At 31.9% G+C, this 17,311-nt stretch overlaps 1 protein-coding gene across 1 annotated transcript in view; it reads left to right on the top strand.

Annotated features, from left to right (window-relative positions):
• LRBA (LPS responsive beige-like anchor protein) overlaps window positions 1-17,311 on the top strand; it is a 613,453-nt gene that overhangs the window by 461,392 nt on the left and 134,750 nt on the right. Inside the window, exons 45-46 of the mRNA XM_045552108.1 lie at window positions 3,713-3,853; window positions 4,895-5,014. Of these exons, the coding sequence (XP_045408064.1) occupies window positions 3,713-3,853; window positions 4,895-5,014 (261 nt within the window). The remainder of the gene's footprint in view (window positions 1-3,712; window positions 3,854-4,894; window positions 5,015-17,311) is intronic.

The raw sequence follows: 17,311 nt of genomic DNA, 5'->3' as shown, positions 1-17,311 counted from the left end.
ATGTTTTTGTTCTGCTTTGTCATAAGAAGATTGTGATGTTTGAGCATGTTCTTTTCTAATAGACTTGACTAATTTCTTCAGGCTTATTTAATTAATTTTTTCCTTAAACATTCTTGATCAAATAACCTTAAAAATAATAATAATTATTATTACTAGTATAATAATTTACTGTGTACCAGGCACTGAGCTGGTCTTTTTACATGCAGTGCTTTTGTTAATTAACAAAATTATTTCTCAAGGAAGGTAATAAAAAATGTGTTTTTTATTGTAATACTCTTATAAAACTGATTTTAAAGTTTTATACCACATATCCTGTCTTGAAAGTATCATTACGATCTCATAAACAAAATACTTATAACTTTACCACAGATGTCAACTTTGTTATTTGTAAAATTATTAAAATATGGTAACAGTGATTTTTTTTGTCTATTTATACCGTTTTTACAAGGTTTGGTTTTCTTTAATTCATCTTTTTCTATTTTAATATAATCCAACTTCTTATTTCTATTTTTAAACATAGTGTTCTGTTGTTAGACCTAATACACTAAATTTTAAATTATTCTACTTAATTCTATTTTATTTGACCCTTTTTTGCATTCTATTGTGATTGATTTTTTTCTTAGTTTGTAGAGTTAAAAATTTTTATAGAATTCTATTTGTTAGCTTTTTGTAGTGTTCAAAATTATTTTTCTATATCCTAGAGCTATTTATGTTTACCTGGTTATAAACTTGAATTACAGCACTTTTAAGTTCTCTAATCAATACTTATTTTTTATTGTTTTTTTTTCATGAAATGACCATTTTTAATGACCAATATTTTTGGTCTTTGGTCTTCTTTTTAAAATTTGCTGATTTTAAAAAATACTCTGTCAGGCTTTTTAAATTGTATAAAAAGCTCTATGTAGGATGAAAGTGCTAGGCATCTTCTTGAACTACCTTTCAATTGTTACTCTTAATATACTGTATAAGTAAGAGGAGCCATCAGCATTTACTTTTAGTTCTTTTGCAGAGATGAATAATCTTGAAATGCTGATTTAGACAATGTTTTAAAAATGCTATAATGCACTTTGGTGTGTGACTGACTCTTGCTTAGTTAAATGTTTTGCAGCATTATAACATAGTTGGATTCAGCTCATCTTTTAAAGCAGTTGTCAGAAAAATATGGGCCAGCATGGTAGAATGTATTAGCTCAATACATTGTCTCCATTTTATTATGAAGCTGCTGAGGAAGCTGTGATATACAGCACTGTCATTACAGATCTATTGTTAGGACGGTTCCACAGTCTTCTTTGCACTGCCATTAATTTATAGCAGTAAACAATATGTAGCCTTCCAACTGCAGCAAAGCAGAATCTTTTAATGAGGTGGATGTTATTACCACAATAAATCAGTGCTTTCGTGTAATGTATAATTCAATGTGTGTATTCCCACTGTAACTTCTCTGAGTAAGCTGATAGTGTATCATTGTCATTGCACAGCTCCACTGGTCTTTCTTTTTTTTTTAACCTTCTTTTATTTGGGGACTTCTTTTTTATATGCTTGCAAATAAATGTGGTATGTCTTGATAGCTGTCCTATAGCAGGTTTCAGAAACCAACTGTAACAATAACAGCCAGAATCAATACTGTGGGTTCTACCAATATGGATCTCTGCACGATACCATTTTTTTTTAGACGCTCGTGAAATCAATCCTAATTGGTTTTAGCATTATATTCAAGAAATGTGATTCTATAACTATTGATTTTGGGGGTTACTCATTTGGAGAGTAATAAAAATAGGAGCAGATAAAGTGAATACTTAATATGCTGCAGAACCATACAAAAGGAGCATTGATTCTATTTTTAATTCATATAATTTGTCTTCCAATGATTTTATTTCTTCTTTCTTTCCTTTTGCATGGCTTATCCTTTAGGGACAACAACTAAAATACATTTACAGGCATTCCAAATTGGTTCTGTAACAAAGAAAGAATTCTTGGAGTCAGTTCTGTTCTTAACTGGCATACATTAGTAAGTCAGATATAATTCTTTTGTATAGAAACTAATGCTTTAAAAGATAGCTTTTTAAAGTTAGTATACTGTGATACTGACTTAAAATAATAATCAACTAAAGATTTTTAAAAATTTGGCTGTAAAGTAAAAAATGACTTAAAATAAAATAATATTGATTAGAATCAACCTATTGAAAGAGAATAGTATCAAAGATAAATAGTAGTTTTGAAAAAATAGTTAATTAATTTAATAAGATAACCAAAATGATAAATTTAAAATGTTGGTTAAAATCATATAACATGAAAAGCAGTTCAAAAACTAGTCTGAACATTGCTTCATTTCTGATAGACTATTTCTCAATACATCCATTTTTAAACTAACATTTTTAATTTATTTAACATTTTCCCCATAAATAATCAGATATTTTCTTTCTCTTATAAATGAGAAATGACTAACTCATAGATTTTCATATAATATATAAAACAAAAAAATCTGTTCTGCATCTTATTAAGAGAAGTAATCTTATATGAATGTATCTTTTTTCAGTGAATTGGTACTTACATTTTGAATAAGGAATAGAGATCTTCTGGAAATCAGAATGTTTTGAGAGAATGAATTGTTATTGAAAACAGTTGATCTTAATGTTCTTTGAGCCCTAGACCCCTTTGAGAATCTCAAGGATATTTTCTATGTTTTCCTTAAGAAAATGTATTAATACATGTGCATGCTCACACAAAAATTTGCCTGCTATTTAATGGAGTCCATGTATTCCCTAAATAACAATAGCAGCTGCAATAATACTGATGCAGGTACCAGGTAACATTTATTAGGCTTTTATGTTATGCCAAGCAATGTGCTAGGGGCTTTAAAGGTAATTATTTTATTCAGACTTCCTTACCCCAATTCTGAAACGTCATCCTAAAAATCACAGTTAACATTCATTACATGTTGTCAGGCATAGTTTGTAGGACTGTCATGTGCTTACTCATTTTATAATTCCAAAGCAACTTTCTGAATGAGTATTATTATCATTCAAGTGAGCCAGTTTCTTTACCATGTTGCTATACTGCTCTGGAACTTTTGCTGTATTGTATTATTTTCCAGTGTAAGCTCATAATCTGCTTACTATTCTTTCTGTGTTATATATATATTTTTATAGCTCATACCGGCATGTTTTTATCCTTTAATTTCTGGTTCCACTCATCCCAACAGAAATTTCTAGTTACACCTTAATCCCATTTTCACACAGTTTCTTCCTTGCATTCTGTCTCACCTCTCTCCCAGTTTTGTTCTGTTCTCTGAATCCAATATAAGTCATTCCTCCAGCTTCAAGATTCTGTTTGTAGTTTTTGCTTCTAATTAGCCAAATGAGATTTTATAGGTGCTTTCCAAAGTGTTGCATAGCTAATATTCACTTCATGTAATTGTCTTTATGCGATGCTTGTATGGGCTGGTTAAAAACCTGTATTCAACAGAAACTAGATTTATGGAGAAATGACAGGTTTATCCATCTACCTAGTTAGATGTGTATGTTTAACCTATGTTGAAAAATAGATTTATTTTTTTCACCCATTCTCTGAATGTCATACTGTTCTTTGACTTAAATAATATATATTTTTAAAAATTACCTTCACAATTACTAATAGGATAATATTAGAAGAGAGGAAGAGAGAAAGGATGATTGCATTCATATATTCTTGGTTTTTTCCTTCTTGTTGGCAGCCAGTGGGAGCTTTGAATCCAAAAAGAGCAGCATTCTTTGCAGAGCGTTATGAATCATGGGAAGATGATCAAGTTCCAAAGTTTCACTATGGTACTCATTACTCAACTGCAAGTTTTGTTCTTGCATGGCTGCTAAGAATAGTAAGTTTTATTTGATAATAAACCATGACTAAATAAATTCAATGTTGTGGAGAATATGCAATAATCAGAAATCATCACATCTTTTTTTAATGCTAAACATCACTTTAAATGATTGAGGTTCTAATTATAAATATCTCTGTATCTCATTTGGTATATATTTTATAACATACTACTGCAGAATTGACTTAAATATATTTCACCTGGAATTGTGTGAATTTTTGCCTTAAATCTGCCTCTTCAAATGGTTGCTATCTTACCAGATTCTAAATTGTAACATAGGTTCCTTTATAATATACTCTATTAAAAAAAGAACTAAAGAAGATTTCATTAGCACAAACACATATTTATATATTTTGGAAACTTCAGTTGCCCTAAATGGAATAAGGTAAGATTGTTGGCAATAAATACCAAGGCTGTCGTGTATTGATAATATATTGGTTAAACAAGAAATGTTTCTGTAAAATTGAAAGGTGATTCATCTACTAGAAAGTAATTTCTTTGGGAAAGCATTAGCAGCACATCATTAATTAAAGCTTGTTAAAAGGGTACAGGCAGACATAAATCCTAGAAGTAATTTATAGTGCTTAGCTAATTTCAAGCAATTATCCACTAATATGTGTTTAAGTGTTCTTTAACTAAGAGGAGGCTTTTAAATCTTCCCAACATTTTTCTTTTCTTAATCATAAATTAAATATTGAGCCATAACAATAGGAAAATTACATATTGGACTATTTCCTTGTACTGTGAAGAAAATACATCTAATTTATGTCTGAATGTTATTAATAAATTATTCTGGAAAAGGAAGGAAGTCTGAAGAAAATGTTGCAAATATGAAATTTTGGAAATATTTAAAAATATTTCTTTTGAAGGAAAAATAATTTAAGAACTTTAATGTAATAATTTAGATATCATTTCCATTCTATACCTAGTATATACTATCTAATGCCTATTAGTCATGCAAATATTTAGGTCTAAAGATTTATAAAAAACATTTTTTTGCATGAGGGAACATATGGATTTTTTTTACTTGCTATTTTTTAGGAACCCTTTACAACTTATTTCCTAAATTTGCAAGGAGGGAAATTTGATCATGCAGATCGAACTTTTTCATCAGTTTCCAGAGCTTGGCGAAACAGTCAGCGTGATACATCTGATATTAAGGTAAAGAATGTTTTGTTTTGCTGTTGTTATTGCCAATGTGTTCCTTGTGGAATGAATGTTGAAAATTTTTCTACTACAATACAACCCTGTTTACGAAAGATAAGACTTAGAAAATGAGGCCTTAAATAAATGGCCAAAAACGACAGAATTTCTTTCTCTGTCCCTCTGTCTTCCGTGTCTATGTCCTAAATGTCTCTCTCCCCTCTGTCTGTCTATCTGTCTCTTTCACCCTCTCTTCTCTCTGTTTCTAGTTGTGGAGTGATTCCCTCCCCACCTTCTTTGGAATATTTTTGTTGAAGGAAAAATATAGTAGCATAGATGTAAGGCATGTGAGGCGGCGTGCTTGATGGAATTCCAAACTCAATAAAATTACTGTAGTCTGAAAAATACTATGAGAAAACTCTCAGACATATGTATTTAGGTATCCCACGTGCCCATTCTTAAAATAATTATCTTTGGCTGCTGCTGGTTCTAAATGCATACCTGACTTTGCTTGGCATTGCAGTATTACTAAATGGAAATAAGAGTCCTCCTATCTATATGCATGTTCACTAATATAAAAACACCACAAACTTTTGCACAGTAGCTCATCTAAAACTTACTAGACTTTTGCTTCTACCCTCAGAAGTACAGTATTTTATTTTCTTTACATAGTGTCACTTTCTGCAAGGTACTGTGTATAATGAGACATAATGCCTGTAGTTTTGAAGCTCCTTATAGTTTCATAAAGAAATATGACTTACACATAAATGATTATACCATATAAGAGAAAAAATAAGTGCCATATGAGAAATATTGGAATCTAAAAGAGGAAATGTTATATTACTAATGTGTATGTTACTATAGAGTACTTAAAAATTTTTCAGTATAATAATAATTGCACCTTAAGTCTGATATTTTACAGTCTATAAACTATATTCACATACTTTATCTTACTTAGTGTAGAGTACATTGCTGATATCAAAGATACTTTATTGAAGAAGTATTTTCAGTTGAAGAAAAAGTATTGGGCCATCTACCAGGATTTTTTCATGTCACAAATAATGTACTCTGATATATAATCTTGAAAATTGTATATCATACTCTTTAAGAATCACCAGTAAATAATTTTGAAATGGATATTTAGGTAAAATTAAATAAGACTAGTTAACACTTTAATAATTTTTTAAAATTTTACCTCTAATCACAAAGCTATTTAATTACTTGTTTAACTCTTTTGAGAAATAATAAGAGTTATGGATACATGAAAGCATTGATAAACTTTTTTGTTCTCAGGATGAAGACTCGTGATTTTTTTTTTTCACTTCCATATTCCTTCATTTGTTAAGCATCTCATGATCAAATTTTAACTTCTTATGTAAGTTTGGTACTAGAAATGTAAATAAAAATGAAGTAATGAATTTGAGAATTATTTTTTTCTGCTTCATAATAGTGATAATAGATACATACCTTCAGCTTTCTACCTCCATCAGTACTAGATATTCCTGCTTACTGCTTTGATGGGCACAAGATACATGTGATAGATCCTAGTAGTGTTTTGTCTCTTTTTCCTAAATCTCAGCCTTTTTCTCTCAAGATTCTTTAATTAGTGTGTATCTGATTTCATTTTTCCTGAATACTTCCCTTAAAATACCCTGCCAGTGAAAAAATAAAATAGAAATCTAAACAAAAGAACCCTAACATCAAGAAAAAAATCACATGATCTTCTTTACCTTTCTCCTCCTTTATCTTTCGAATTATTCTTGTTTCTTCACAAATAATGAAGAATCAAATCCATCCCCCTTTTCTTTGAATGCTCCAGAGGCTGTAATAAAACAACTATTATTGGACAAATACTAGAATTTCAGTTCTTGCTATTGTGCTACTGTAATTTCTAGTTTTTTAGTGATGTTATATAGGGCATCTATATGAAGAAGTGAAGTACAAGGTTAAGGGAGAAGTTCAAAAAAAGATACAAGAATTTGGCCAGGTGTGGTGGCTCATACCTGTAATCCTAGCACGCTGGGAGGCCGAGGCGGGTGGATCGTTTGAGCTCAGGAGTTTGAGACCAGCCTGAGCAAGAGCGAGCCCCTGTCTCTACTAAAAAAATAGAAAGAAATTAGCTGGACAACTAAAAATATATATATATAAAATTACCTGGCATGGTGGTGCATGGCTATAGTCCCAGCTACTCGGAGGCTGAGGCAGAAGGATCCCTTGAGCCCAGGAGTTTGAGGTTGCTGTGAGCTAGGCTGACGCCACGGCACTCTAGCCCTGGCAACAGAATGAGACTCTGCCTCAAAAAAAAAAAAAAAAAAATAGAAGTATTTAAAATTTCAAGTGTCAAGGTGATTGGAGCCTGGTTACAAATATATGCAACTGTTAAATGTCATTTTGTTATGTTCAGAAGTACAGAAATTTTCTACAGGACTAACTTTGCCGAAACCCACTTATTCTTCTAACCCATATGTATATTCTCCTTCTTCTTCATGCACCCCACACCCACCCAAATATCCACAGGGTAGTGGGTAGAGCATTTATAAATTACCTGTATTTTCTATATTATTAACCAGCTAATTTGGAACCTATAACTCAGTGATTTTCAAATACTTTGGAAAAGTATATAAAATGTGGTTACATAGGCTATTTAAAGAACCTCCTGATAGTGTCTTTCTAAAACCAATTAGGGCTTTAATCATACCTTTTTTTAAATCTTGCTTCTTTGTAAAGTGTTACATTTTAGAAAGCACATTTAAATTATTACAATCAGTGAAAAGAAATGTGTAAGAACACATTTAAATTACTATAATGTATTTCATTCAGATATAACATATTTTAAGGAGAATCATTAATTATTGATTATAAATTACAACTGTCTTAATGTTGTTTGTATTGTCTTGTTGGAGTTTCTAGAAATACTAAAGAAAGTGTTAAACAGTAGGGGTTGGTGAAATATAAGGATTGGGTAATGGGCATTATTTTATTGAGTGGATTCTAAAGTATGCCTTGCCTGATTAATATAATATACATTCTCTAAAACATTTTCATGGGATTTTACAAAAATGAAATGTTGTGAGATAGGTAGAGGATTTAATTAAATTAATTTTTAAGAAAGGAATAAATAAGAATAACATAACATTTCTAGTACTTAACCTTTTTTGCTGAGAGGGAACTGTCACTTTAATATCTTAGAATCCCTATTTCTTGTATTCTACCAATACCCAGAGAATAATTTTACTAAAAAATAAAGTTTATTCCTATGAAATAAAGGTTAAAATATGATTTCTTTTTATTTCAGAGAAGAAAGGCACTTTATTAGGTTTTACTAAAGCAATCTTTCATTTTTAGCATGATTTACCAGTTTTAAAGGTTTAGGGATTTGTATTTCTGTGTGTCATTGGTGATTCCATTTTCAGATCTGACCTCTCAATGATGCTTTTTATTCTGCCAAGAGGAAACAGTTTATAAGTGTTCATCAGTTCTCTAAGTAGGCTTAGAGCTACTGTCCAGTGGAAATAGAATGCAAGCCACAAATGTAAGCTGCTATGTAATTTTAAATTTCCTTGTAGTCACATTTTAAAAAGTCAAAAGAACCATGTGAAATTAATTTTATAACATATTTTAACTGTATATCTAAAATATTATTTCAACATGTGATCAGTGTAAAATTAATAATAATTAGATATACTTTTTTTTTCATACTAAGACTTCCAGATCTGGTATGTATTTTACATTACACATCTCTGTTTACATAGCACGTTTCTATTCAGACTAGCCACGTTTGGAATGTTCAATAGCCACTGTGGCTAATGGCTATTATATTGGGCAGTGTAGACTTAGGGCATTGTTTTGGACTCAGCCCAAGGGATAGGTTGTGGCTTATGGAAAGAAAATGCCTTTATCCTCTCTGAACAATGATGCTTCTGATGTGTACTTCATCTAAATGTGAACTGACAAGTAGAAGTAATAATCTGTAGTCTTGAGGACTGCAATAAAAAGTATTAAAAGTGGATTGGAGAATCATTATTATGTTAAATAATAATTTTAAATCCCCAGTAGATTCTGTGTTTCAAATCTTTAAAATTACTTAAATTCAGAAACTGAGGTTCAGAGTAGATTACTCTCTTCAACCTGAACCCTCAATTATTACGACCAAATTTTGTGGAACAAATCAGACACACATAAAGTTTACATGAATTTCACTAGGCAATCACATCTAAATATTGGGCAAATAACTAAGCTTTTCTAGGCAATTCATTGTCATTCGTTTTTCTTTCCCTCATCTTGAGGTAGCCTACTCATTTCAGATACCCTTAGTGTCGATAAATTCAATCCAGTGGTTAAGTATAATCTGACTTGCTGCAGTTTAAATTCTTTTCGTTCTCTCTTACAGAAATCATTAATTATCAGTATTAGAGCATAGAAGGAGTCATAAATGTCACCTCAGTTTATTACTTTGGAATGGGGACAGTAGTAAATGGATCTAAAATGGAGATTATTGGAGAACTATACTTTTCCAGAAGCTCAGAATTTAGTACAATAATATATTATTAAAATACAACCTATGGTAAAAGTAAAAATTAGAGTAAAACATTTGGAGGAATCCGAAATATCATTTACTTTTTAAATTTTTTATTTTAATTGAGTTTGTCCACTTCAGGCCCTGGTTGTAATACAGCACCAAATATGACACAACTCTTGCCTTCAGTGAGCTTTTGCACTAAAGGAGATACGATAAAACAAGTCCCAGCAATTTAGTGTAATAGACACTCTGTGGGCTCATAGACACAGCATCTGAAAATGAAGGGAAGGGAAAGAAAAGAGGAGACCCAGGACCAATCATAAGGGGGCCTTGTGCTTTGTTAAGGAGGTTGGATTTTAACCTGGAACAGTGGGGAGACATTGGGAGGATTTGAAGTAGAGGAGTGACATAAATAGGTTTTGTGTTTTTAAGAGATTACTGTGCTTGGTGTTGAAGTATGTATTACTCTTTTGTTTTTATTTTAGAATATTATGGGGGTACAAAAGTTTAGGTTACATATATTGCCCTTGCCTCCCCTCCCCCACCTGAATCCGAGCTTCAAGCATGTCCATCCCCTAGATGGTGCACATCACACTCATCATGTATGTATGTATACACCCATCCCCTCCCCCACCACATCTGCCCAACACCTGATTAATGTTAGTCCCAAATGTGCTCTTAGGTGATGATCAGTGAAACCAATTGGATGGAGAATACATGTGGTGCTTATTTTTCCATTCTTGGGATACTTCACTTAGTAGAATGGGTTCCAGCTCTATCCAGGAAAATACAAGAGGTGCTATATCACCATTGTTTCTTATAGCTGAGTAGTACTCCGTGGTATACATATACCACATTTTATTAATCCACTCATGTATTGATGGGCACTTGGGTTGTTTCTACATCTTTGCAATTGTGAATTGTGCTGCTATAAACATTTGAGTGCAGTTCTTTTTTATAGAATGTCTTTTGTTCTTTTGGATAGATGCCCAATAATGGGATTGCTAGATCAAATGGTAGGTCTACTTGTTTCTGTTTAAGGTATGTCCATATTGCTTTCCACAGAGGTTGCACTAGTTTGCAGTCCCACCAGCAGTGTATGAGTGTTCCTGTCTCTCCGCATCCACGCCAACATGTATTGTTTTGGGACTTTTTGATAAAGGCCATTCTCACTGGAGATAAGTGATATCTCATTGTGGTTTTGATTTGCATTTCCCTGATGATTAGAAATGTTGAGCATTTTTTCATGTTTGTTGGCCATTCTTCTGTCTTCTTTTGAAAAGTTTCTATTCATGACCTTTGCCCACTTTTTGATAGGGTTGTTTGATTTTTTCTTGCTGATTTTCCTGAGCTCTAAATAGATTCTTGTTATCAGCCCTTTATGGGATGTGTAGCATGTGAAAATTTTTTCCCATTCTGTTTGCTCTTGTGACAGTTTCTTTGGCTGTGCAGAAGCTTTTTAATTTAATCAGGTCCCATTTATTTATTTTTGTTGTTGCTGTGATTGCCTTTGGGGTCTTCTTCATAAATTCTTTGCCTAGGCCAATGCCTATAAGAGTTTTTCCCACATTTTCTTCTAGAATTCTAGTAGTTTCACACCTTAGGTTTAAGTCTGTTATCCATGGTGATTTGATTTTTGTGAGAGGTGAAAGGTGTGGGTCTTGTTTCAGTTTTCTACATGTGGCTATCCAGTTTTCCCAGCACCATTTATTGAATAAGGAATCTTTTCCCCAGAGTATGTTTTTGTCTGCTTTGTCAAAGATTAGATGGCTATATGAGGATGGTTTTATATCTGGATTCTCAGTTCTGTTCCACTGGCCTGTGTCTTCATTCTTGTGCCAATACCAAGCTGATTTAATAACCACAGCCTTGTAGTATAGTTTGAAGTCTGGCAAATTAATACCTCCCATTTTGTTCTTATTGCCTAAAATCGCTTTTGCTAAACGCTTTTGAAGTATGTATTACTCTTGTCTATGGCCAAGAACAGAAGCAGTAGATAAGTTTGTAAAGTAATTGGGCAAGAAGCAGTGAAAGCTTAAACTTAGTAGTGGCAATGGAACTAGAAAAATGTAGCTAAATTTAAGACATATTTAGAAGGTAACTGTTAGAATTTGGTGATTGACTTGTAAGATGAGAGAGGAAGAGAAAGAGATTAAATTTGAGTTGAGCATGTGTATAGAGAACATAGAAGAAAGAGTAGGTTTTGTCAGGTCATAATTATTTAGCTCTCTGCCTTTTGGCAGAAAACTGAGAGGTCAATTAAAGTCTCCCAAAACACAGTTAAGCTAACATTTATTTGTTGTTTATCACATGTAAATATGGTAGAGATCTCTTGGAGTTAAAAGGATAAGATAAACATTTCTGTACTTCACATCTCTCTCCAGATGAAAAAGATGAGTATCTATAAAACTATTTTTAATACAGGTTAGATAGTGATAAGTATTATAATAAGATATAAACAAAATGAAATTAATTCTGTGTTGGGGAGGTGGGGTTGCAAATGACTTCATAGAGTAGGTGATTTTGAGCTATATCTTAAAGGATACAAGGGAGTCCAACAAACCTCCCAAATTTATGTCTCTAGTCTAGCCTGTACATTTCTCCTGATAATTTGACTCCCTCCTCAACATCTCCCTTTGAATTTATAAAATGTCCCTTAAAATTAACATGTTCAAAACCAAATACCTGATCTTTATTCATTCAAACCTACGCCTCTCACAGTCGTCCCCACTTAATAAATGGTTTCCCATTTGAGAATATAAACTGAAATCCTTACAATGTAAGATCCAACACACCAAACCCCCACTCCAAAATCTTGTTACCTCTTGACTTTCTTTTTCTCCGTTTGCCCCCTTCTTCACTCTGTTCTAAACAGGGCCTACTTGGTATCCTTCAAATACTCCAGGTATCTTCTCACCTCGGAGACTTTGCTTTTACTTTTCCTTTCACCTGAGAAATTTTCTCCAGATATCTTTATGGACTCATTCTTCATCCCTTTCAGGTCTTTGCTGAAATGTTACCTTCTCAGTAATTCCTTCTCTATCCTCCCTATTTAAAACTGCATCCCTCACCCCAAGCACTTTTGCTTACTTCCTGACTTCATTTTTCTTCATGTCACTCACCATCTGACATATGTATGTTATCCTTATTGATTTCTTCATTGTCATATCCCATTGGAACATTAGCTCCATGAGAGCATGAATTTTGAGACTGTTTCACTTATTGGTTTATTCCAAGAGCTTAGAATAGTGCTTGTAACATAATAGGCACTAAATTAAATATGTATAAAATTAATGACTTGCTGAAATAAGGAAGAGTATTCTGAGCAAGGAAAATGACATGAACAAAGTTTAGAGAAAATATTTGGCACATTGGGAAATGCTACTGGTCTGCTAATTGGTCTTATGTTCTTGGTTTTTAGGAAACAGAAAAAAAAAAGATACTGAAAGGCAGTTGAGTCTAACATGAAGACCTTTGGTTACAGTCTGAAGATATTTGATTTAATTCTATAGGCCAGTTTAGCAAAGTTTTTCAGTAAACAGCCAGATAATATTTTTGGCTTTTCAACCCATGTAATCTCTGTCATTGCTCTTCAACTCTATTATTGTAGTGCTAAAGCAGCCATAGATGCTATGTAAACAAATTAGTGTTTTCCAATAAAACTTCATTTACCAAAATATTAATAGGCATATTTGGCCCGTGGGCCATAGTTGGCCATCCTGTGCTATAGGCGGTGAGGAGCCATTTAAGATTTTTGAGTGGGAGTATGATATAATAACCTCTATTATAAAAGAAAGAGGTTTGGCAAAAGTATGGAAAGTTGATCCAGAGGATGGAGAAAGAGGATGAGAGCTGGAGGTAGGGAGAAATGTAAGGGGGCTATTGCAGTTAGAAAAATGATAAGATCCTCAACTAGTTAAGAACTAAACTATGGGAATAAATTAAAAATTATTTTCCATGATTTGGCATTTGGTTGGCTGTAAGGGGCAGGTAGACATACAGCTTTTCTAGGAGTAAGTGAGAGAGCTTGGGAAAAATAGAGAGGTAGATTGAAGAGAAAAAGGAAAGTCCCTGGTTATTCCAGCCAGAACGGCACAGCAGAACCCAAATGGATATGTGTTCTACATGGAATGGGGCTACTGACATCTCATATTTTAGGACAGGATTTTCTGTCCACAGGAGAACTATAGCTGGTTGTCATATGATGGTCAAGAGTTCTTAATGATTCAATTTTCCACGTTTTTAAAATTAATATAGAGTTTTTATTGTTACAACTTTATAAAAGAAGCCTATATGGATATCCCATCCTGGTCATATCTTGAAAATTCCATTTAAAAACCTATTTTAAAACTAAATATGCATTCTTAGTGATGAATGTAAAATTTTTATTAAGTTATGAAGTTTGTAGGGTCAGTAAAGTATATTCCATATTTACAGTTAAGTACAATGCAGTTGAATCCTAAGAGGTTACAAAATATCTTTTAAATAAATTACTATACATTAATATTATATGAATTAATTTTAGCTTTAAAAATTAACCTTAAAAGTTTTAAATATATACCAAGTTAAATAATAATACAAAATAGAGGTGATCATAGAATAGTTTTGCGTCTTATGAGATTTGTCAAACATGAGACCTTTGACTTGCCCTCCACTACCTAAGAAATCCCAGGGGTCTGCAATCTGAAGATAAATTAGGTTTCTTTTTTCCCCTAGCAGCACATCTTCTACCATATTAATACGTTCCATGGATGCTGATAGTATCAGCAGTAGGCCTATTTATAAGAAGGTGTTTGACTACAATTAATAGCACATAATTGCTAGAAATGTATTTCTTAGTGCATTTATTTTTTTTAAAAAAAAGCTTAAACTTTGATGATTTGGTAATTTTATTTTTGTAGTAAAAAAAAATCACTTATTCCTCCTGTTTTCAGATCTCTTTTTAAATAATTTAGAATTTTTTAAATGTTAAAAGAAAGAAAAATTAAAATCTTATCCTTTTTCATACATCATTTGCACATTTCTTACTTATGTGTTCTTCCTCCTTCCCTGTCTCCCTCCCTCTTTCTCTCTTTATTTTTTTGCCGGTATCTCTTTTTCCTTCAGTAAGCTCAAGCTTTCTCACCTGTCACTTGGTGTAAAACACTCACACTCTAACTTCACTATATCTGTATATCCTTGCTTTTATATGTAACTTATACATAACTTGCAATTTTTTAATTTAACCACACTCTTCAGCTCTCTACTTCTTTATGCATCAGTAGGTTAAATGATGAACCCAAGTATTAATTTTTTTAATATTGAGATTTATATTCTGCAGTGAACCATTTCTTGGTTCATTAGAAAAGAACCTTTTAAGGCATTTGGAAAATATTCATATCTTCCTGAATTATAAAAGTGTACACATACGTCAGGTGTGATTTCTTTTTTGGCTGGTGATCTTACATTTTTTGTTCAATTTAAAACAATGTAGATTGTTCATTAATGTGCTCATAGATACTGATATGAACTGTTCTCTCCCTATACTCATATATATATTTACAGCTTGTTCCAGGAAGGATTGAAGTTACACATTTTATTTGTGCCTTCTCTTAGGGCAGTTAGAGCTCACCCTTTGTTTGCATTATTAATGCCCATTATCTCATCCCAAATTATAATTTCCTTAAAGATGAGACCCCGAACAGCAAATGGCTCAATGAAGATGTCCAGTCCAAATCTGGAAGTGAAAAAATGTGTGGAAAGCAGGAGAGAACTATAAATTATTGAGAGTATTTATTATAAAATGAGCCATGTTAAGCCCTACTGTCATTGCTAATAAAAAACAATAAATGTGTTTTAAATGTGATAGTTATTTAGTAGTAATTATTAAGTCTTAAATATTTTTGTGAGCATATTTATTTTTACAAGTAAATTTTGTTGTGTTCTCAGAATTGCATTAAATGCTTTTATAGATGGGCATGATTCAGTGAATGACGTGTTGGCTTTAAGAATTAGGCAAGTTCAGTCTGTAATTTGGAATTTTTATCGAGTCATATTAATGGTAATAATAGTAATAATGTTAATACATGTATATAAAATTCGATATTACTCCATATGAGCCTCACAACAACCCTGTGCTTTAGAAATGGCAATTGAGGTAAGGGTCACAAAATTAAATTAATTTGAGGGCATGTGATAGTAAGTTGAGTAGACAACATTCAAACCCAATTATTCTTTCCACTATATCAGATTGAAATAGATTATCTATTATCTACTGGCATGTTATCCATGATTTTTCTTTATTTTAATGCATCTGAAATAATCGTTTTATCATATCTAAAACCACATGATATTTATTGGGTCTGTGTAGAGGATCATAGATTTATTTTTTGTTATCCAATTTTAAAAATTATTAATATGTTTTTCTTTTACTGAAGGAAAAAGTAGCATTTTATCTACTAAATAAGAAGAAACTAAATTTAAGTATCAACTTGAAAATTTTCAGATATTGAGTCCATTTAAAATAACTATTATAAGTGCACTTCATTGTAATTGGCTTCTTATCAATTTTTTAAAAAGTTTTTGTTACTTGTGGACTAACAAAATAAATACTTGAAAGTTAAAATGTATCACAACATGCACATTCTTTAATAATATATTGTTCATTAACTTTTTGGTTAGGAAAGCTTATTTTGAATTTTTCTTCATAAAATATATCATTTTTCCAGTAGTGAAAAGCTAAAAGTTTGCTTTCACATCGTTTTACCATCAGTGTCCCCAACACAGTGCACCTTAGTTAATTTGCTGTCATATTTGAGTTGTCAGGATTTTATATTTTAATAAAATTAAAATAAATATTTAATTTTAACTCTTAAGTAGCATCTTTATTTTTATTTTGATTATCTTATTTCTTGGGATTAATAGATTAGTAATAGTATTTGGCGTGTTTGCCTATATATATTGAAGTGATGGTTTTAGTTCAATGCGTAGAATTGGTGCTTATTAAAAGGAGAATCATACAGCATAGCTGCAAAGGCTGTTCGTATCAGTGGGGTCACCTTAATAAAGAAAAGTAAAGCATATGTGTGGTCACAACCAATCTTGTCATTATGCCAGGAAAGCCTTAGGATTTGTGATCAAAGTGATGGGCTTATCCTGAACTGTAGTATAACCTCTGGTTGAACCTTTCAAATTTTTATTTTAGGAGATGATATACTACATTTTGACCATGTTACCTGCCTCTAAAACCTATCTGCCTAATTAAGTGATAGAGATTAAAATTATTGTCAACAAACCAGAAGAAAATGTGAATTGTAAATGTATCTGTCTTCTGTCAGTGTTGTTTACTTATCATTTTCCAGTGGTGGTTTAAGGAATTGCTGAACATGTGTTTTTTATCCAGAACTGAATGTTCTGGTCTGATGAATATAACATATACTTTGCTCTGTAAATGTGCATTATAAGTATTAGAAAGACAGTCTTTGACTCTGTTACTACATTTCATATGTCATGAGAGATAGTTTTGAACTGTAATATTTGGTGTTATATCAAGGCATGGTTCTCAGATGCTTTAAGATTAAAATTGAATTTTACTGTATAATTTGAATGTTATTCTTCCATGGTAAGATTTTGGCTGTATGTATATTTGCTTATTTCTTTTAAGTTTATGTATCTCAGTTGAGTACAGCATGTTTATTTCATATTAACAGGATATTCAACTCTCATCAATTGATTTATTTATGCAGATTTCTTTATAATAAGATTGTAATATGTTTTAAGTGAAGCATGTCCTCAAATAATGTCATTTCATTCAACAT

The sequence above is a fragment of the Lemur catta genome, chromosome 5 (assembly GCF_020740605.2).
Source record: "Lemur catta isolate mLemCat1 chromosome 5, mLemCat1.pri, whole genome shotgun sequence".
NCBI classification, from domain to species: domain Eukaryota; kingdom Metazoa; phylum Chordata; class Mammalia; order Primates; family Lemuridae; genus Lemur; species Lemur catta.
Note: the sequence above shows the minus strand (reverse complement) of the source record. Positions and strands in the feature narration are given on the sequence as shown.